Source organism: Sabethes cyaneus, chromosome 3 (genome assembly GCF_943734655.1).
Source record: "Sabethes cyaneus chromosome 3, idSabCyanKW18_F2, whole genome shotgun sequence".
Classification (NCBI taxonomy): Eukaryota; Metazoa; Arthropoda; class Insecta; order Diptera; family Culicidae; genus Sabethes; species Sabethes cyaneus.
Genome location: NC_071355.1, coordinates 29,822,467 through 29,845,911, shown reverse-complemented (window position 1 = coordinate 29,845,911; position 23,445 = coordinate 29,822,467). Strand labels below are relative to the sequence as shown.

Sequence of the window (23,445 nt, the reverse complement as noted above, 5' to 3'; positions counted from 1 at the left end):
CTTTAAGATTTTTATTCATTTAGACTATTTTTATGTGTCAGATGAATTACCAATAAATAAATAAATAAATAAATAAAAATATCACGCCATATCTTTTCTCTCTGTGACGCCCAACAGTGACCTCAAATGGGCCAAAATAGTCCATACCACAGTACGAAAATGGTGGAAGGCAACAATCGGGGAGTTGGCCCATCGCAGGTTGCAATACTTGAGGTTTCATCTTTCTGCAATGTTGACAGTTATAAACTACCGTACGAAGTACGCTCCTAACCATAACGATCCAGTAATTCTGTCTCAGTTCGTTCAAAACAAGCTCTCTACCAGAATGGTTAGCCCGGCAGTGATAATGGAGCACTAGTAACCTTACAACATAACTATTTCCGTCCAGGATTATGGGGTTTCTCGTTGCCGCATCGGTTGGGTGATTTGAAGAATTTCATTATTTACACTGGAATTTACTTGTGGGCATATACGATCCTGACTTGTATGGCTCCCACTAGATTCTGCTTCCGCACGCCTGTTCCTGGCGAAAGGACGTTCGTTTGTTGAATTTGTCTGTGTCTGTAGATCAAAAATCCACTGCTGCACCCGATTTACTGGGTCTGTCTCCTGCACGTTATGAAGCCACTGGTCAGTTCGAGGGTCACCAGAACCGGACTTTGTTTGTACCAACTCTTCTGCCAATGCTGCCTCTGCAATTTTCAGCTCCATCTGGGCTTTCAGCACCTTCTCGGCCCGCTGCCTTTTTCCCGTGCTTGTTCCTCTTCCAACTCGGCTAACTTTTTTCAGCATCCAATTTCGCACGCGTCAATGTGACCTGCACGGTTCTGCTTGACGTTTTACTATCAGCAACGGATGGCTCTTTGGAAAATGGATTACTAGTTCGACTTTTGTCCGTAAATCCGTATTCTGTAGGTTGATCAACGACGGCTGGTTTATCGAAACTCGTGGTTGATAGCCCAAACATGTAGCTCCTTCCGCAGATGCATCACTTAAGTAGAAAATTCGCTGCATTATCGCAGCTGCCAGCTTTCCTATTGGATAATCTTCTCCAATTGGCATTTCGAGCAACTGACAGGTCTTTTCAACATTTTTCAGAGCAGCATTTTCTATAAGGTTTAACCTAACCTCAAACTGAGGAGAGTGCATGTCGAAATTAAAATTTTCAAGTTTTTGCACTTTTCTCCTGATCCAGTTAAGTGTGGTTTCGGTACCGAATAGGATTCGATGCAAAAGCCGAAGGTCCTATGGCTGTGCAGCATCCACATTATCAGCAATGCGACTTTCACCGGCAAAAATATACATTTTCAAAGCGCTATTCAATTAACGAAAAACTCGAGGAAAAACTAATCCGCCGCGCGTAAATCCTGCTCGAAGGACCAAATGTATTGGGTAAAAATCCGCACCGTTTCTGATTACGCTTATTAGTCCTTGTGCAGGGTCGTAGTCTGCTCCATACAGGTGCCAAAAGAGATTAGAAGATTCCTCATAATCATCGTGACCATGAAATTTTTCTCCAGCTTTTGTCCGGCATTCATAAGGCTGCTGAACAGTTCCATGGCGAAAACGTGTTCCGCTATATCCTTCCGAATAATGTTTGTTGCAGATACGCTTCAACAATCAAACCTTTGACGTGAGGCTCATCTTCTGATGATGGTTCTGGAGCGCTTTCCAGGCTTCTTTCGCGGTCTTCGACGGACGAATCAGCGCAGACAATCTGTCTTCGATCAGCAACTCGATAGTCGCCCTGGACTTGGCAACTCCAGCAGTGGTCCGAAAAGCAGCTTCGGCCTTCGCAGTCGGTGTCACGCCTGGTTCCCTGGCTTTATCCGTAGTTCTACGGAATAAGGAATTTTCTGCGAACCTATGGTCCAAGTGCTCGTATTTACATAAACTTCATGGAAATGGTTAAAAAAATTTTTCAGTTACAAAATTCTTGTTTTTTTACAATAATATTAGCATTAGTCTTTTTACGCGACTGTTGAAGTTCAAGAAACTGTTGAAGATTTAAAAGCCTTCGGAAAAGACAACAATAAGGCGACGAAAAGAAATTTAAAATACGGAGAAAAGACAACGAAGAGATGAGTAAAAACGATGAAAATGCAATAAAAAAAATAAAAAAGTGATGAAAAGATGGTAAAAACACGATGGCCAAAAGCGCGACCAAACATGCTTAAAACGACAATCAAAGAACGATAAAAAGATAGTAAAAAGGTACCATTTTTGCCGTCTTGACCAAAATGATGACAAATTGACAAAAAAAGTGATAAAATGACAACAAAAACACGACAAAACACGATGAAAAAATGACAACGAAGAAAAGACGACTAAAAGACACCACAATAGCAACAAAAAAGTCGACCAAACCGACTCAAAGCAAGAACAAAAATACGACAGAGGGATGATAAAAAGACGACGAACACGAAAAAAGACAACAAAAATATGATAAGCCAGACGACGAAAAGAAGCCAAAACAGCGACAAAACAACAACGGCAAAATGAAAATGCCACAAGCACACTTTAAAAAACGACGAACGGACGACAAAAATACGTTGAAATGGTGACAAAAACATTATGAAAAGACGACCGAAATATGGCAGAGAGATGACAAACAGACTACGAATTCGAATGGAAGAAAACATAGAAATACCAAAAAGAAAGCGAAAAAGCATCGAAAACACAACAATAAGATGACGAAATTACTATAAATAGGTGTAGAAAAGTCGATGAAGAGACGATAAAAAGACGGTAAAACAGGGACAAAAAGCAACATGGCAATAACCTGTGGAACGATCGTCGATCTCCGACATATAATACTATGCTGTAGAAAGTACGAGCGCGCGAGACTAAAACATGAAGTGAATTCTACTAGCCTCCAGCAAGCACTTGATAACGACAACCAAAATGAAAGGAAAATAGTGAATTACCTCAAGGAAACAGGTTGCAGATAGATGATGACACCCTTTAACAGACACGAATGTACCGAAAGGTGTAGTGTCTTTAATAAACAAACAAACAAACAAACGATAAAAACACGACAAAAAGACAATAAAAAAACAGTTTTTTGTTGTTTCGGCGGCAAATAGGATGTCGGTAAAACTGGAGAATTAGACGAAGAGACAACCAAAAAAAAAACGGCGAAACGATGACAAAAAACCTGATTTAATCCACCTAGTGGTGAAAGGAACCTTTGTTATACCGTCTTACTTGCAATTTGAGATAGAAATCGACACGTTTGGTTTACATGAAATTTTTGGAAATTGAATAAGTTTACAAAATTTGAAACAAATAGAAGCACTTATAAATTTTGATAGTTTCTTTTCTCATGAAATTGCTGAGTAAGTTGTTACTAATGAGGGTAAGTGCAAGTAAAAGTAAGTTGTAAAATGAAATATTATTCTTTAACATATACATTGCGTAGTAAAGGTCTAGTTAATAGGTTTTTGAACTATGCATAATTTCCTGTAACGCCATTCTATTTGATTCACAACAATAAAGTTTTCTTGAATAAAATTTATCAATTTTTATGAACCTTCGGTTACTCACGTTATTGTATTTTGTACACCATATGTAGGTTTTTGAATGCCATATTGTTATATAGTTACAAATCGTCTATTACGTATATACTAACGTATATTCTTCAATAAACTTGTTATGAGACAGAATTATTCAATGCATTATTACTTTAAATTGTTAGGAAAATAGATTAGCATAAACCGACATCACAGAAACGAAGCAAGTAGCATGTGAGGTGTACCGCAATTGGCCCCAACTGGAATTTTCGTTCGATTCTTCATATGGAAAAATGGTGTTTGTATGCAGCAAAACTACCAGCAAATGTAAAATGTATCCTTCTGTTGGTAGTCGAGTAATTCGGGGTCAAAATCAGGGTATTTTTTATAATCAAAGTTCTACAGTTCGTAAACAAGGAAACATAGAGGTATACTATGTTCAGCAAAGTTGTGTATTTTTATTATTTATACAACTTTGTAATACATGAAAAAGTTATACAACAATTACAAAAAGAGCTAAAATAGAAAAACTGATTTTTCAAATTCATATACAATAAATAAGATCTCTTCGTTGAAGAGATAGAAGGTTACTGTCTTCAGCAAAATTTCTTGTAATAATATGCTCTAAAACTTTTCAGAACACATCAATGTGTTATATTGACACTGAAGAAAAATAATTTTTTTATTTCACTTTTAGGGGGATTAAACAAAATTCAAATTCTACCAGACGATAGAGCTTTCAATTTCAAGAAACTCTTCTAAAGGTTCGATAAACTTAAAACCAAGTTTTCCTAGTCAAAACTCTAGTGCGCACGTTTTCTTTGGTTTTGGACTATTGTGCGCGCGAGTAACTGTGTTATAAAAGTTGGCGCGAGTGTTCGAGGGTTAATATCTTTTGACCGGTAAAACCAATTCTTATGAAATTTTGCATATATATTCGTAGTGTAAAAACCTCTCGTTTGATATTAAAATAATTGAAATAAGGTTATTTTTCTTGGTTAAAATCATTATAAATTATTGTTAATTTTGGTGCGGTGTATTGAATTACTCATAACTTTCAAATTAAACATCTAATCAAAAAACCATTCAATAGTGATCTATCGGGCTATATTACCTGTCAAATGAAACTAATAGCACGTAAATCGGTTTGGCCATCTCTGAGAAACAGGCGATCATTTGAACCTTGTCAAAACTGGTTTTTTAAGCATAACTTTTAAACCACTTGTTTGTTTTCAATAAAAATTGGCGTGAACTTTAGCAATAGTAAGAGCTTTTATTTGGTACTAAGATCGATGAAATCGGTTATGTGGTTCCGGAGAAAATCGTGTCACGTAATTTTCACATTTTTGCTTATAACTTTTAAACTAAAAGTCAGACCACGAAACCATTTAATAATGATATACTAGGTAAAAATACCTTTCAAATAAAAGTTATAGCAGACGAATCGGTTCAGTCATCTCCGAGAAATAGGCGATTGAAAATTGAAGCGCACACACATACACACATACACACACACACAGACATTGCTCATTCGTCGAACCTGATCGGTTGGTATATGTGACACGGCCCTCCGGGCCTCAGATCGACTTCGTGTTTTTCGACCAATTCCTAAACCTTTGTTATATTGTATAACAAAGGTAAGACAACAAAAAGATGGCAATAAAACACGAAGAACAGAGACCCCAAAACAAGCAAATCCCAGCAACAAAATTACCGACAAAAACGTCAAAAAGCCGCCGAAATAATTAACGAAAAATGCCAAAAATTAAGCTCGAAAAAATGATGGAAATAACATGACACGCCAAAACAGCGGCAAAAGAAACCTAAACATGATAAAAAGACGTTTAAAGAGCTTCAAAAACACGACAAACCATGCAAAAAACGATAAAAGGTGACGAATATACGACAGAAAGCCGTTAGCATTACGACGGGAAGAAGTAAAAAAAACAAAAACAGGAAGCGTCAAAAAAGTGGTTTAGAAAGCGTGAAAAAGACGACAAAGAATGACGAAACAACAGTAAAGAAAACAGCATTTGCTTGGTTGTTTTTTTTTTCATATGCCATAAGGGCATTGCGAATGATCGTCTTTTGTGGCAATTTTGGTTCTTTTCAAAACAAATGGGAGAGCAAGGAATGGTGCCAAAAAGGTAACGAAAATACAACAAAAAATAACGATGGAAAGATGACAGAAAAACGAAGAAAAAATTGACAAAATGACGTTGCCAAAATGAAGATGCTAAAATAGCAACAAAAAAGACGCCAACAACGGTAAAGTAACGAAAAATGCAAAAACGGAGTCACAAAATGACGAACAGGCGACTTAAATGTGATGTAAAGTTGGGAAAATGACCATGAAAAGGCAACAAACATACAACCAGGGAGATGACAAAAAGACGTCAAAAAAAAACAACAAAAAATAACGGAAAGGCGTGCTAAGAACGACGAAAAAATAGCAAATAGATATCTATACCTATAAAGAAGGGTTTCTGTCTGTCTGTCTGTCCGTATGTTCCTTATAGAATCGAAAACTACTGAACCAATCGGCATGAAAGTATGCATGTAGAGGTTTTCTGGGGCCAGGAAAGGTTTTAGTGATGGTTAGAAACCCCTCCCCCCACTAAGAGGGGGGGGCTTCCATACAAATGAAACACAAATTTCTGCATAACTCGACAACTAATCCAGCAAATAGAACAAAATTTGGCATGTGGGTGTTTTCGGTGACAAGAATTTATTCTATGGTAAATTGAGACCCCTCCCCTCTTTATAAGGGGAATTATAACTCCTCTCCTCTTTAAAAGGGGGGGCTTCCATACAAATTTCCTCATAACTCGAGAACTAATCAAGCAAATGGAACCAAATTTGGCATGTGAAGGTTTTCGAGGGCAAGAATATTTTCTATAGTAAATTAGGACCCCTCCCCACTTTAAGAGGGGGATCTCCTATACAAACGAAATACAAATTTTCTCATAACTCGAGAACTAATCAAGCAAATGGAACAAAATTTGGCACGTGGGTGTTTTTGGAGACAACATTTTTTTCTATGATGAATTGGGACCCCTCCCCACTTTAGGAAGGGGGGCTCCTATACAAATGAAATGCAAATTTCCTCATAACTCGAGAACTAATCAAGCAAATGGAACCAAATTTGACACGTGGGTGTTTTAGGAGACAAAATTTTTTTCTACGATGAATTGGGACCGCTACCCACTTTAGGAGGGGGGGGGGGCTCCTATACAAATGAAATTCAAATTTCCTCATAACTCGAGAACTAATCAAGCAAATAGAACCAAATTTGGCATGTGGAGGTTTCTGGAGGCAAAAATATTTTCTATGGTGAATTAGGACCCCTCCCAACTTTAAGAGGGGGTGCTTCTACACAAATGAAATACAAATTTCCTCATAATTCGAGAACTAATCAAGCAAATGGAACCATATTTGGCATGTGGGAGTTTTTGGAGGCAACCATTTTTTCTATGATGAATTAGGACCCCTTACCTTTTTAAGAGGGGGGCTCTCACACAAACGAAATACAAATTTCCTCATAACTCTAGAACTAATCAAGCAAATGGAACCAAATTTGACATGTAAGTGGTTTTGGACGCAAGATTTTTTTCTATGGTGAATTGAGACCCCTCTCTTCTTTAGAAAGCGAGTTATGGCCCATCTCCCCTTTAAGAGGGTGGGCTTCCATACAAATGAAATGCAAATTTCTCTTATCTCAAGAACTAATCAATCAAATGGAACCAAATTTGGCATTTGGGAGTTTTAGATGGCAGAATTTTTTTCTATGGTGAATTACGACCCCTTCCCCTTTTAAGAGGGGAGCTCCCATACAAATGAAATTCAAATTTCCTTATAACTTGAGAACTAATCAAGCAAATGGAACCAAATTTGGCATGTGGGAGATTTTGGAGTCTTGAATTTATTTTACGATAGTTAGAGACCTCTCACCCCTGTGGTAGGGGGATATGGACTCTCATACAAATAAAACAGAAATTTTTGCGAAACTCAAAAACTAATCGAACTCGAGAAATTCGAGACTCTTCCATACAACCTTAGTCAATACAAGACCACAAAAACTATCTATAGTAACACTAGATCATTCAGGACGAGACGGTCGCGAGTGTTGCCGGTGACCCGCCGTCGGAAGCGCCGCCCGCTGGGGGGCTTGCAAAACTCAAGATTATAACAAAGATCATCCGAGATTCATGATTTATGTACAACACAGGATAATTTGTGGCAATACGAAGTTTGTCGGGTCAGCTAGTAGCAAATAAAAGAAGGCAAATGGGCGGCGAAAAGCTGATGAAAATAAAAGCCGAAACACGACAAAAATACGATGAAAGTACACCGAAAGGCCAGATAAGTGACAAAAAATGTCAGAAACGACGAAAGAACTAAAAATTGATGCATAAAAGGCGATGAAGAGGCAATTAAACGATAGCCAAACAGCGCTAAGAAATGCAAAAAACAGACTACAAATGAGGACAAAAAGACGCAATTAAGAGCAACCAAGAACCCAACAAAGGACTATAAAAATAACCAATCGCTGAAAAAAAAAAACGAAAGTCCCTACTTGGAAGCACTCAAATGGGAAGTTCTACTCCACCCGCCATATTCCTCAGATATTACGCTTTCCGATTATCTCTGGTTCTGTTCGATTGCGCACAAATTATCATCGAACTTAGAACTTAGTTACATACCAAATACAGTTTTTTTGTAATGATAGGCCTATGGTTATGAACAGTTTTTCTGTTACAATGATAAGTAAAGCCAAATAAGCCTCTAATTAGATGATAAGTATCTACGTTAGACATGTTTTCCTGTGTAGACTATATCTTGTCCGTAACGCATTTTTGCTGCTAACCAATAGTAAAAAAATTGTCACCATGACCTGCAGATCCAGAAGGTGATATTGTATCACCACCCCAACGAAAATCAGCGCAGTCCTATAGATTTTTCGTTTAATTTTCACTTTTATTCACCTACTAAATATGTAATTTTGCGTAGTTTTCTATGATGCGCGTCTAATAAAGAAAACAGGAAAAAATAAACTCACTACTTTTGTCCGGGTTACACCCATTGTTTGTTGTTCCAATGCCCACAGTTCAGTGCACAACTACATATAGGTATAATAGGTAATCTATGTATAAACAACACCAGCATTGCAGATGGCAGTAGGTAGTTGCTTGCATTCTTTTTTTTTTTTTTGTTCGCCCTTACACGCTAGGTTGTCTGTGGGGATCATCTGTGTTTGATGTTACAAGTTACAGTTACATATTTTGTCTTATTATCCGTAAATTATTTTGTTATGGTTAGATGGCTAATATGATACAGCTGCTCTACTAACGATCGATTAATTGTTGTAGCTTCAATAATGCAGGTAGAAAAGTAAAACAACGAAACAGGGTACTCTACTAGCAGGTAAATATGTATACTCGAATCGATAGGCGAATCTGAAACAACACAATTATGCCTAAACGATGTAGTTTTTAGTAGTAATATGTTTACAAAAAATGTGTACTAAACTGCTTGCAATAACCTTGTTTTTTATTACGACGAAATTCTTCGACAAGGTGAATATATAATGGGGTTGACTTATGCATAAGTGTTCAGTAGTTCACCTTACGTCTAGTAAGGTTCAACCTATCAAAGATTGTTAATCAGTAATAATAATTCCTTTCAAAAAATGATAATTCCTGATGGTTAAATAACTACACGCTTAAAAGTAAGACTTCTAAAAATCCAATCACATTTTAGTTATCATACAGGATAAAATAGAAGTTTTATTTCTATGATCTCTTCCATTTTAACGAGGCTAAAATTTCTGCCCTAATTCCAACTCATAGAATATTGTAAGGTATAACCAAAAAAAATAAACTAAATACAAGTTGCTGATTTCAGAAAAGAAATAAAACCGTTCACGTATGAAGATATCACTATTGCCTCGTAGCATTCGGCGAAATAACAGGAAAAACACGGTGATGTATGTGGAAGCTGTTTTTTCCTTGCGTATCTCGCGCGCTATATTGTATCACTTCTAATCGCTGCGTTTTATTCTTTTAAATTCACTGTATCTTCTGCTCAAAAAACGACGATTATGGACTTGACTTACCTGTCATAGATAGTACATACACAGTATTTTAAGGGTCTATTTACACCGGATAGTGTCCTCCCGAGGGGCCACCCGCTCTCCTCCCGGCGTTGGCCCGACCGGACTGGCTAGGATTGAAATTAACATTCGGCAGGGCAGCCACACCGAGCCGACCTCCTCCACCTCCTCCAGCGCCGCCGCTACCGGATGCCATTCCGCTTGTCGAGGGTAGATTCGGTGCCGAACGGATCTGTCGGCGTTTGGCTTCGTCCCGATAGCTGGCACCCACGATCTCGTCGTCGGTCGTATCCTCGCCATGGAACGATCCGCTGAGATTACCATTGAGGATGTTATTGCTAGCGGCGACGGCGCTGTTGATGGAAATTCGACCACTAACGGTACCGTTGGCGATGCTGGTTTCACCGGTGGCCGGCTCGATGTCGTCGTCCGATGGCGGCTCCGGAGAGGGTTCGTTGCGGCGGAAGAAACGCATTTTTCTAAAACAGAAATCTACTGTTAGTTCAATCAACATAATTTTAAAGTGGTTTCCGCTTACCTCACAAACCGATTCCAGGTACTAGCGGGCATGTTTTCTTCTCCGATCGGACTGTAGGGTGAATCGCCTCCATCAACACCGCTGCTGTTGGCATCCCGGCCATGGTTAGCCGCAGACATCTGCGATTGGACGACTCGATCGAACGGATTAAATCGCCGTTGAGGAGTACCCAAGAGCTGTCTCGGTGTGGAGTTGGTCACTGCATGGACATTGCTATCGTCCAACAAATCGTCGTCGTCAGAGATCATGTTGACTACGTGGGCATCGTTAGAGCGTCGCTCTGGTCTCGCCGCCGTGCCATTCTGCTCGTTATCCGTTGCGGCTGGCGAAGCAGGTGACGTACTGTTGTTCGGTTGGTTAGCGTCGGTCGCGTTCAGTAGCGGAGTGTTTTCGTCGGCATCGGACGAGGACATGCTATCGGTGGAGGAGCGCCGCCGAGGTGGTCGACGTTCTCCACGGGCAAAAACCTTTCTTTTGCAGATCGGACAGACCCGGCGGTTTTTCGTTAGCCATGGATCGATGCATTTGACGTGATAAGCTGTAAGAAACATGCTGTTTAAGATACGCACTGCGTAATAGAGTAACTACAGAATAACCTACCGTGATGGCACGGTAATACCCGCAACCGTTCGTTATCGATGTAATCATCCAAGCAGATAGCGCACGTCTCGTACTGCATTCCTTTGGCAAACTTCACGATCGGAATCTTCTTCAGCACACTGTTGGGCAAGCGGTGACGTAGCATACGGCGACGCTCCCGTATGCATCGTATGATCATAAAGCAAATCTGTACCCAAGGGAAAGTGAGAAATTACGATTCGACAAGGGGTAGTTCCAAGAAAGGTCGACCTTACCATAATGATAAAGCACATTCCAACGACGATGGCAAACGGAATTATCAAATTGTTGTTGATATTGAATGGAACGTCGTCGGTGATTATTAGCGCATAGTTCTGCGGGTACATAAAGTTCTCGACGATAAACAAACCGTTGCTTTCGCCGATGAAAACCGACGGGATGACAATATCTTCGGCATGGTTAGCCGACATACGTTCTGCAAAAGAGGAAGCGTCAATCAAACAAAAGAAAAAGCGTTATCGCTTGAATAAAAGATAAGCTACAGGTGATTGTGGGCTAGAATGATTTGTTCGTTCATACAGAATAACTTTATATAATACACTTGGTGTCAATTCATAAGTTGGTTGGTCGATTGAAAACATCAACACTCTAATCTAATCAGATCGAATATATTCTTTCAAATTTGTTATCGTAGGAAATGGTTCAGAATTACGCAAGTTTTTCTTTTGACCTTGAAAAATTGTTTAACTGTGCTCTGTGGGATTTGTGGGTTCTTGAGTTACAGGTGCTCAGACCAGCCATGGCTTAGTTTATTGCGTTCAAAAGCTTTTGATGCTTCGCTGTATTCGCACTATACGAAGTATTGAGTTAGGAACGGCCTCTACAAGGCCGGAACAAGTTCCGGAATATACAGAACTTAAACATAGAAGCATCTTGAATCATAACCAACCCATCATGCGACACCTCTTATAACTCGGAATTGCAAAACTAGACCATTGGTAGTTGTATTAAGTGTTCAAGGCGTCATCAAGGCCACATCTAAACATACCTGGGAATGTTCCAGATAAGCCGACACCCAGTTTAGTCCGCTACTAAGTCGAAGCAGTTCTGACGAGGCGATTGCCGCTGTAATCAGCAAGCAAAGCACAAGCCCAACCTTCAACCCAGCTTGAGACATACAAGACACAGTAGACCAAAAGGGCGAAAAGTGGATCTTTTTTCTTAGCGTCTCTTGTTTTCATTTTATCATTAACCCAAAACTGTCAAAAGTTGGTCATCGCTTACTATATATAACGAAAATAAAAAAATAACTTTTTTGTGTTAGGAAATATAAACATAGTTTCTTCGGCAAAGTTGTAAATATTATAAAAACAAGCAACTTTGCTGAAGAAATAAAATTTCTATCTTTATCGAGTGCTGAACTATAGGGCATATTTTTTAAAACTACTTTAAAAATGGGTTTTTCATACTTAGCTTTTATTAGTTGCATTTTACAAGAATACAGTGTTCTAGACAATTATCGAAGCTCTCAAAACACACGTTTTTGCAGAAGACTGCAAATCTCTTGGACCTTTACTTGCTGAGTTATCGCATATTCAAGTTTTAAATTTCCATAGCTTCACGAGCCCATGGGGTAAAATGGGGCAACTGGATTTATGAAATCCGCGCTTCATCTTACAGCTTAAGTCGAGTACTATAAACTTGTATGGGTTCCGCTTGTCCCCAACCACCCAAATGAAAGTACGACAAGCATACGTTTCATGTGTTTCGCGTTCGCGAAAGGCTCGATACACGTCCATTTTTTTGTGTTCGTAGTTAGACACATGGTTTCTTCGGCAAAGTTATAGGAAATATACGTTCCTATAACTACGTATAAATAGAATTTCCATGGAAAAGCTCTATAGCTCTGCACTCGATAGGAATAGAAATGTCATTTCTTTAGCAAAATTGTTTGTTTATATATTTTCTACAACTTTGCCGAAGAAACCATGTGTCTATCTACTAACACAAAAAATGGACGTGTATCGAGCCTTTAGCGAATGCGAAACACATAAAACGTATGCTTGTCGTACTCACATTTGGGTGGTTGGGGACTAACGGAACCCATACAAGTTTATAGTACTTGACTTAAGCTTTAAGATGAAGCGCTAATTTCATAAATCCACTTGCCCCATTTTACCCCATGGGCTCGTAAACCTATGGAAATTTAAAGCTTGAATATGCGATAACTCAGCAAGTGAAGGTCCATGAGATTTGCGGTCTCTGCAAAAACGTGTATTTTGAGAGCTTCGATAATTGCCTAGAACATTGTATTTTTGTAAAATGCAACTAACAAAAGCTAAGTGTGAAAAACTTATTTTTAAAGAAGTTTTAAAAAGTTATGCCCTATAGTTCAGCACTCGATAAAGATAGAAATTTACAACTTTGCCGAAGAAATTATGTCTATATTTCCTAACACAAAAAAGTTATTTTTGACGTAGGACTACGTTTTTCAGAAAGGTAGCTGGTATATCATTCCAAAAAATCTTTCTAGAAAAGTGGTCAGGTTTTGAACGCTAACAGCTTAGTGGTTTCCCGAACGATTTCCAATATTCTTACACTAATCGATTGGAAAATCTTCTAAGAACTGGCCCAAATGAAAAAAAGTATGGATTCTTGATGTCGAACTATTGAAAAATTGAAAATATTGAACCTATGTTTTACCAGAAAACTCGCTTCGTGATTGCTTGGAAGATTCTATACGATGATCTAAACCTATACCAATTTGATATCTGTGCTTGGGAAGCAAGCCAAAACAAGTGACAAAGTTTCCTCATTTCAACAAGAATTCTTAACACCGCGAACCGCGATTAAACCTAGACCATTTTTATGTCCTTGCTTGGGAAGTACGCCACAAAGAGTGACAAAGCCTCCTCGTGCCAACAGATTTCTTGCGAACGCGATTAAACCTAATCCAATTTTATGTCTGTGTTAGGGAAGTGTGCCAGAAAAAATGACACAAGTTCGTTGTCCCAACAGATCGCAAATTCTTTACTGCGAGATGTGCTGTTGATAAAATAGGATTGAATTGGTAAAATTCCTTCAACGTGGGGAACCATGGGTAATAAAAATAATCTTTAATTTATGTAAGGTAACAGGAAAGCAATAGTTTGTGTTTTTGATTTTGTTAAATTGTTTCCAAATGCACATAGAAATAACTCTGAAATCTTTTGAGGATTGAACGTATGCAATGTTACTACTTTGATAAATGTTACATACAACGCAACGAACTTTTGACAGTTTTAGATTAAGAGGGATATTCATACGAACAAAAGTGCTGAAAACCATAAATGATAAAATGAAAGCAAAGGACACTAGGAGAAAACTTCCGCTTTTCGTTCTTTTGGACCACTGTGCAAGGGCATCCTCATCCAGGGAAGTCAGAAAATTATCAACCTGAAAAAATCCTTGACTGGCTAGGAAATTATACATCTAATAACCAGTAGAAGCATCCAAATCTTCCTGAACACTCGCGAATTTGTCAACTACTTAGTAGTTAGATCAGATATTTCTAATAGAAAGAACAGTCAAATTTAAAATCAGTCCTCTATATCTGTTCAATGCGTGCAATTCTCAAACCTTTGAAGACTACTCTTGTTTTAACTACATTAACATTTACAAAATCCATCACCACCATGGTGACGAACATTTTTTTTTCATGTGTGGACTCATTACTGCGACCAGTATAGTTGATCTATTGTAATATCGCCCGGGTGTATGCTGTATGACCTGCACTGCATTTCTTTTTGCTATAATCGCTATTGAGTGAGCGATATGCTTATTAAATTTTATGCGTGCTTGCGTGTATTGGGGTTTACCCTTCCTTCAAAGCTTGATCTACTTTACCCACGTATTCCTCGCTGCCAGCACTATCCCATATTACAGCCGTCCCTGGCGAGGACTCATTCGTACCTCTGACCAGTAGCCAGTACACTTAACAGAGGGTAAATATAGAATTCAGCACGAAGAAAGGGTAAATTGGAGGGGTCTGAGAATAAACCCATGCTAAAATCACTTGACATCGAATGGCTTGATTCTACTAAGATTCGAACCCTCGACCTCTCGCTTGTCAAAGCAGACTCGGTAACCTTGCGGCAACGGAGCCCCCCCCAAACATAATTGTGACGAACATAATAGTGCTTTATTAATCTCTAAAAAATGCTAGATTAACAGATGTCCAAATTAAATAATCAGTTGCAAGAACTTTGTCAAATATTATTTAAATTAAAAAATTTAAACTAAAAAGCTGAAAATACAGCCTTTACGTGTGAAATGCCAAGTCTCTTAAATTCTGATAGCGTCATTGACATTTGATGGGCCTAGGTATCGAATTGTGTACATTAATTCCTTTAAAGAAACAAAAATTGACAAGCACTTATAAAGTAAGGTGTTCTAATCTCTGCCGCATTTCTAGTATTATATCTATGGACGTCACTTCGCTTTACAATTCGATTTTGTGAGCGCGGTAACTTCGATATTTGTGATTTATTCTCTAAAAATAATATGGAAATGCAAAAATCAAAGAGGGGAGAGATGATTGATCAATAGAGATAAATCTTACTAAAAATATTCAGCTCTTTTTTCAAACGACATAGAATCCCGTACTTCTTGGCATTTTTTTATGTCAATATGGGTATTGATCTCGATTTTGTCATCAACAATTACATCAAGAAATTTAATCTCGTGTACCCGTTCAATGATTTCACCGTCAAACTCTACATCAACGTGATCATTGAAACTATAGCGCAATATTACCATGAATTTGGTTTTGCTAGTATCCAACGTTATACGTTAGTTGTTTGAATTTCAACCATCTACTCAGCGAGCGCAAATCTACATTCAAGTGTGTTATGGCATATCATCAATCAGAAAACATTGATGTAAAAGAAACGTAAGACTTGACTCACGTCAACAATGTATATAATGAATAATAGGGGTCCTAATACACTCCCCTGGGGTACACCTAGTGTTCCTCACGGGATCTAAGATAAAATCATTAAAAATTGTCGTTTGAGTTCTGTCACATAAGTAGCTCTCAAACCATTTATATGCAGTACCCGTTATTGTGAAACGCTTTGTGGTTTGTAACAACAATCGCCATCGATTTTTGGAATGGGAACCACTAACGATTCCTTCCAAACATGTGGCACATGCCCAATTTGCAATGATTCTTTTATAAGGCTCAGCAGATCGTGTACAGCTGCTCACCACGGGACATCAAAAGCATCATTGTGGATATGCACGCCCAGGTGGACAGGGAAGCAATGTATAGACCGGTGATCGGGTCCCCTAGCCTGCTCACCGACACGAACGATAACGGCCAGGTATGCATCAACTTTACAGCTCCCCGAGGCTTGGTGATCAGAAGCACTTTCTTTCCCCACAAAGATATCCACAAAGCCACCTGAAGATCACCTGACCAACGAACATCGAACCAAATCGACCATATTCCCATCGAGGGCCGGTTTATCTCGAACATCACCAACGTTCGCTCCTCACGGGGTGCGGATATCGACTTGGACCTTACCTTGGATTACCTAGTAGCAGCACATGTGCGCTTAAAACTATCGACGGTTTATACCTTGCGACAAAACCGCCCCCTCGGTTAAACATTTGGCAGTTAGACAACACGCGAGTTGCCGAAAGCTACACGCGCGTATTGGGCGAAGCTCTGTCGTCCTCTGTGGAGCTAGATGCTTCGACTCTCAAAAACGGATGGAGCATGATACGCTCGGCCGTCAACGAGGCCGCAACCGTGGTGCTAGGTGAGGAAACCTCGAGCATTGGTTTGACGGGGAATGCCAACAAGCGATAGCGAGAAAAAAAGCGCTTGGAAAAACAATCTAGGCGTATCCACGAGAGAGAATTTGGCCAAGTATCAACAACCACGGAATGAGTCGACCACGATCCTGAGGGACTCCCGGTAAAACTAGTTTTCAATAATTTCAGCGATTTGGGAGGAGGAGAAACTATCGGAGGAGTGGATAGAGGATATAGTTTGTCCCAGCTACAAAAAGGGCGACCGGCTAGATTGCTGTAACTTTCGTGGCATAACGCTGGTCAACGCCGCCTACAAGGTGCTCTCCCAGATTTTGTTGCGTCGTCTATTCCCAATAGCAAGAGAATTCGTAGGGCAGTAACAGCCGGGCTTTATGGAGGCCCGTGCTACTACTGATCAAATTTTTACTTTCCGACAAATCCTCTAGAAATGTCGAGAAAACAACGTGCCCGCGCATCATGTTTTCGTGGATTTCAGAGCAACATACGATACAGTTGAACGAGAACAGCTATGGCAGATAATGCACGAGTACGCTTTTCCGGACAAACTGACGCGGCTGATCACGACCGCGACCTCGACATCATTACTAGAAACCTTGGGACGGTGGAGGCAATCTACGCCAGACTAAAAACGAAGGCTAGGAGGATAGGGTTTTGTCAATGCATTGAAAACTAAATATACATGGCAGTAAGAGGCTCCCGAGAAAGTAACGTTTGCCACCCACGACGGACAGTGACTATGACGGCGATGAACTAGAAGTGGTTGATGAATTCGTATATTTAGGTGCCCAGAGATGACCGCCGACAACAATACGTGTAAGCAGATTCAACGACGCATTCAAGCTGGAAATCGAGCCTACTTTTCCCTCCGCAAGATGCCTCGAACTGGGAGCATATGCAGCCGCACAAAGCTGACGATTTACAAAACGCTAGGACTTGAGACAGTAACTTTGCTTACGGAGGACATACGTGCACTAGCCGAATTTGAAAGAAAGGTGTTCCGGACTATTTTTGGCGGAGTACAAACGGCAAGCGGAGAGTGGCGGAGGCGTATGAATCACGAGCTACAGGCACTGCTTGGGGAGATTCCCATCGTACACCTGCTGGGAAGACTACGGTAGGCCGGCACGTCGCAAGAATGCCGGACACTGTTCAGTAAAATCCGTTCTCTTCAAGAACCCTACCGGCACCAGAAATAGAGGGGCCCAATGTGCTAGATCGCTCGACCAGGTCGAAGTCGAGAGGAATTCTTGATACGACTCTCGGCTGGTAAAGTAGTAGTAGTAGGTCGTGTCCAATGACAGGAAAGCAATCTCGTACGACTCGTTATTTAGTTTATGGACTTGATGGAGCATTGTAGCATTCGTTGCACCGGCATGGATAGAGAAAACTGGTTTGGGCGGGTTTCCACGACATATCTGGCAGATTGAAGTCGCCCAATATGACTAACTTATCAAGCGGCAAAATATTCCTCATAACCGAGTAAACTGACTGGCAGTGAGCGTACATTAGATCATTGTCGCGCGCACACAGAAAATGTAAGCGATCACTCAACTTGATGGCCGTCCAAATCTGCGCTACACCGAAAACATTTTTTATGTGAGATCATATTGCCATATTCTAATATCTTTTAGCCCGTAAACAAAAATCACCAAAGCAAAGTATGAAAGAAAGTTATTATTAACCGGTTTTTATTTATTTTATTTATTTAGCAACTAGAATGATTTTGCAAGAAATCAGGATTGACTAATTGAACATACTTATTATGTTTAAACAACTGGTTTTCAAAAATTGCAAAATGTCGTTGGCGCGTTAATTTTATCTACCAATCATTCCAATATGCACGATAAAATTTAATGCGCATATGTTGCACAACAACGGAAACTGCTGAAAATTTATTATTTATTCTATCGGATATTTTATTACGATCACTATAAACCAAATCGATCAGGATAATTTGACAATTAAACTGTAACTTTTCTTCGCACGGATAAATATTTTCAAGTTTACAAATCTAGCGAACTGATTTAGCTTTCTGCCAGAAGGAACAAAACTTTATGGAACAAAACAAAAAACTTTTTTAGGTTTTGCGGTGGTTGTCAAGCATCGAGCCACTAGGTCGGAAGTCCGTTTGATTGTTTGATCAGAAGAATATAGTGGAGCTCAGGGTTTTATTAGCGGTTTTATGATATTGGTCATGAAAATTACTACTTAGAGGAACGTAATAAAACTTAAACTGCTACTTGGGTATGCTCCGCAACGCCGGAATGACTGGACCGTTCTCCACCAATCTTGCCATACATGTTCCTTGATGTAAGGGAATCAACATTGGTGGGCCAAAAGGAGGGAGTAGTCTCTAAGAAGAGGGGCAGGTCCAAATATGCAAAAGGGGCTGTGTTTGAACACGGGAAAAGAGTGAATAAAAAATCATATAGATACCTAGGTGGGAGTGAAATGGAGAGAGTTACCTGGAAGGAGCGTCAAACATAATACTGGCTCTCTCAAGCTCCCACCTGGCGCCTAAGCTAGGAGGTGCGAACTAGAGCGCCTGTTCTCCAGGTGAGGGGCGGCTCACACAGCGTCTGTCTCGAAACGGGTGGCTGAATATGAAATGCTGTATCCCGCAAGCTATACCGAAGATGGCAGACCCATCAGCGGGATGTAGGTATCGCGACCCCGGAGAGGTAGTATACCGAGAACTCAATTACCACGAATAACGAAGAAAGAAATTCAGGACGGAACAATCGGTATAGGACACGGCAAGGGACAAGGAAACGATTGGAAACTTGGTACCTAGAATGTCCGAACTCTCCATAAACCGGACGGGTTGGCTTGCTGGCTCGAGAGCTTCATCAACTCGGAGTGGAGATCGCTGCTATTTAGGAAGTTCGGTGGCCAAATTCCGGACAAAGGGAGTTTCGTGCAGTAAGCCCTATTGCAGGCACTTCTTTCAAGTACCACATCATCTACTACAGTGGCGGCAAAAAGCCTATGGAGAGTGCCTAAAACACGACGTGAAAATCATCATCGGAGATGCAAAAGCGCAGATAGGGAGGGAGGAATTCTTCCGTCCAGTTATTGGAAGACATACAGCTGAGAGAGAGGTGGTAGGCACGACGCGTGGAAGACAGCGTAACAGCTGGTTTGATGCTGAATGCCAGAGAGTGACAGATGAAAAGAACCAGGCCAGGAATCGCATGCTCACTGCGGCAACGCGTCAAAACAGAGAGAGGTACAGAGAGACTAGAGTTGCGGAAAAAAGAATCCATCGTTTAAAGAAACGCGAGTGCGAGGAGCACGTGCTCGCCGGTGCCGAGAGCGATACGCCAGCAACGACATACGGAGTTTCTATAAAACGGTGAGATGAAGGAATTTTGCCATGCCTGTGATGTGAAATGATAGTGCTGGCAACCTGCTTACCGACAAAACGACGGTAGGAGCCAGGTGGAAGGAGCACTTTCAGACACTGTTGAATGGAGAGGTAAATGCGGAGATCAGCAAGGACAGGATAGGAATTGTAAGCGATGGTCAAGCTGTGGAGCCACCAACACAGGAGGAGGTTAAAAAGGCAATCAGTGAGCTGAAAACGGTAAGGCTGCCAGGAAGGCCGATATCCCGGCTGAACTTCTAAAAGCGGGGAGCAAGCAGCTGTACGGAGCAATCCACCGGATCATTGTCAGGATCTGGGAGGAAGTTGGATGGTTCCATTTGCCCAATTTTCAAAAAGGGACATCGACTGGAGTGTAAAAACTATCGAGGAATTACATTGCTCAATTTTGTCTACAAGGTGCTTTCCCGTATCCTGTTCTGCAGACTGAGACCGTTAGTGGAGCCTTTCGTCGGCGAGTACCAAGCTGGGTTTCGTGAGGGTCGCTCCACGACGGATCAGATGTTTACCCTGCGTCAGTTGCTAGACAAGTTGCGGGAGTACAACTTGCAGACACACCGTCTGTTTGTGGACTTCAAAGCGGAGTACGATTCAGTTAAACGAAATGAGCTGTGGCAGATAATGCTAGAATATGCCAAAAACTCCGCCAAAACGCCAAAACGAAGTACATGGTTGCTGGTAGGGAACGTGGGAGTCCAAGTGGTGTTGGTGCCGAGGTGGGTTAGTTGGGGAACGATATGAAGTAGTGGAGGAATTTATATACCTTGGTACACGCGTGACATGTGACAACGATGTAAGCCGCGAAGTGAAACGACGAGTTGCAGCCGCGAATCGGGCTTTCTACGGATTACGTAGCCAGCTGAAGTCCCGTAGTTTGCAAATTCGCACAAAACTGGCGCTCTACAGAACACTAAGCCTCCCGGTGGCCCTTAACGGACACGAATCATGGACGCTAAAGGAAGCAGATCGGCGAGTGCTTGGGGTTTTTGAGCGTAAAATTCTGCGATCTATACTTGGTGGCAAAATGAAAAATGAAGTGTGGCGGAGTGTGGAGTGTGGAGACGCATGAATCATGAGCTGTACCAAGCAGGCTTGGCATACACTTTTCGCTTTAATTTTGCTCTTTTGATTACTGCTCCTCAGCCAAGCAGAATTTGAAAAAGTGGTGTATGGGGCATTTGTAGAGCTAGTAATTATCTATAATATTGCTGAAGAAAGTGAAGTTTTATCTTTAGTATTTACGGCGCTGTAGGGCATCAGCGCTCTTTTTGCTACCAAGAGGGTAGCAGCCTTATAGAGCTATAAGTACAAAATGCACAGTAATGCTTACTTCAGCAGTATTGTAGATAATAACCAATTCTACAAACGCCCCATACATCACTTTATCAAATTTTGCTTGGCTGAGAAGCAGTAATCAAAAGAGCAAAATCGAAGCGAAAAGTGTATGCCAAGCCTGGTACCAAGTATACAAATATGTTGATATAGTGAAGGTAGTGCAATTTGGCAGGCTGCGGTGGACTGGACACGTGGCCAGAATGCCCAATGAAAGGAAGAGGCCGTAGACTCCTAGGCAGACCCCGCACCCGGTGGGTGTGTGCTGTCGAAGACGATGCACCTTCAGCTGGTGTTCGTGGAGATTGGAGAACGGCAGCCCAGGACCGACGGTACTGGAGGACCATAATTCGTTCGGTTTAGGAACGGTAACGGACCGTTACCACTACAGTAAAGTAAGTAATAGATACCTAGGTACTCTATTGCTTCATGAAATAAACTCGATGCAATAAAACACCGCTCCTGAAAAACATATTTTCCAACCTTTGTTTAAGCCTTTGTCTCGAAAACTAAACAGCGTTTTGGAATATCTTTATTCTGTTTTGTTGGTAGACGTATGGAAAGACTTTTATAATTTTTGAGCTTTGTATAGAAAACCCAACCAGAGAAAAAAGAAACAGAAGACAGAATTTTATCGTCAACGTTCTTTTCTTCGAATTCATGAAATTTAGAAATAAGTGATGTCAAAGACAAACCCGAAAATAAACATTTTAATGGGCACTTATTTATACTCAAAAGTAGTAAAAGTAGATATACACCAGATAGCTAACAAACTACTCACCAAGATCGTTACTGCCGACATTGTGAACGATAACTGCTGCAAAGCCGGCATTCTGTGCATTGCGAATTTTATCCTCGAATGAGCAATTATATCTGGAACGAAAGTAAAAACCGTTGGTAGGTATCGGTAGGTGGGCTTTCGACTCTCGCTTCATTTCAGAAAGCCTTGTCTGTTACCTTGCTATAATAACGGCAAATCGGCTCGGTCCGCCACCGATGGCAATCATCGAGCTGATATTTTCCGGCGGGGCCGCCAGTGGAGTACACCCGTCTACGGGTTCCGCCTGGACGGCTCGTACTTTTAGTCCACTCTCTGGAATGTCGCCACCGAAGGTGGCCGGAAAATCGCGAAATTCTTCCAAAAGCTTTGCGACGAAAAAAATAAATTAGAACATGAAAATAACAAGGCTAAGTTTCTCCATACCTGATCATTTTGATATACCAATATATCCGCATCGGAGAATTTGAGCAGGAAAACCGATGACACTAGGATGACTAGATAGTAGTTTGTTATTATTGTCCTAGCCAGCAGCCAGGCCAGCATGAAAGAAGCCATCGCGCGTGCTCCACCGTGGATCCGGATTTCCTTTTTAGAAAAAAAACTAACTTTGGCAACACTAGGATTGAAGGCGCTTGCAACTAATGCACCTACTCACACACCCACAAACGTTATCACTTTTACAGCGGTGCCGAATCCAAACCATTCATTTTTTACTTGGTTGATAATTTCTCATTCAAGTTCAATCACCACAGCGCAGCAACCAACAACGTAACGTAACGCAACGCAATGCAACCCGACGGTGTGTGTGGTGCGAAACGAATTTAGCGTCCGATTTCTTCTTGCCACCACTGTGAGTCACTACTCCTCATTGCTTATCACTACCGACTGGGAGGAGCAAGCACAAGCTTAGCATTTTGCGACTGTACCGATACGTCTACGGTGTTTGCCAGCCAGCTGTAACTGGCGATCCTCTCCACCGGTGCGTTGAAGTGATCCGTATCGATCTAACAGAAATCTGCAAGTAAAGGAAAATGTTTATCAGTAGATGCTTTTGACGAGTGATCACGTAGCTAGCAAAATTAATGTTAGAAGCGATCTGTGAAAGTGCCAAATCTCTGTGGCAATATTTTAGGAGCATGAAGTCAGAAAGATGATAAGAGAGGTTTGGCAGTTGTTATGAAATATAAATAACCTTGTTTTGTATAGATTGCAAATGTGATGAGTTCACTCCTTCATCGCTCAACAATGTATGAATAGTTTTTTGCATGCAAAGCTGAAAGAGGTTTGCATTTGAATGAAGATTTGGAAGAAGTACATACAACATTTTAACGTTTTGCATTTCAAAATTATTCTATGATACTGATTTGTGTGGCACGCATAGTTCTT

At 40.7% G+C, this 23,445-nt stretch overlaps 1 protein-coding gene across 1 annotated transcript in view; it reads right to left on the bottom strand.

Annotated features, from left to right (window-relative positions):
* Positions 1–8,470: 8,470 nt before the first annotated feature.
* Positions 8,471–23,445, bottom strand: part of LOC128744693 (E3 ubiquitin-protein ligase RNF13) — a 39,481-nt gene continuing 24,506 nt past the window's right edge. The window contains exons 2-8 of the mRNA XM_053841864.1: positions 22,483–23,074; positions 22,236–22,423; positions 22,060–22,151; positions 11,017–11,216; positions 10,763–10,949; positions 10,163–10,700; positions 8,471–10,103 (exon numbers count right to left, since the gene is read on the bottom strand). Coding sequence (XP_053697839.1) covers positions 9,668–10,103; positions 10,163–10,700; positions 10,763–10,949; positions 11,017–11,216; positions 22,060–22,151; positions 22,236–22,423; positions 22,483–22,614 — 1,773 coding nt within the window. The 5' untranslated portion in view covers positions 22,615–23,074 and the 3' untranslated portion in view covers positions 8,471–9,667. The remainder of the gene's footprint in view (positions 10,104–10,162; positions 10,701–10,762; positions 10,950–11,016; positions 11,217–22,059; positions 22,152–22,235; positions 22,424–22,482; positions 23,075–23,445) is intronic.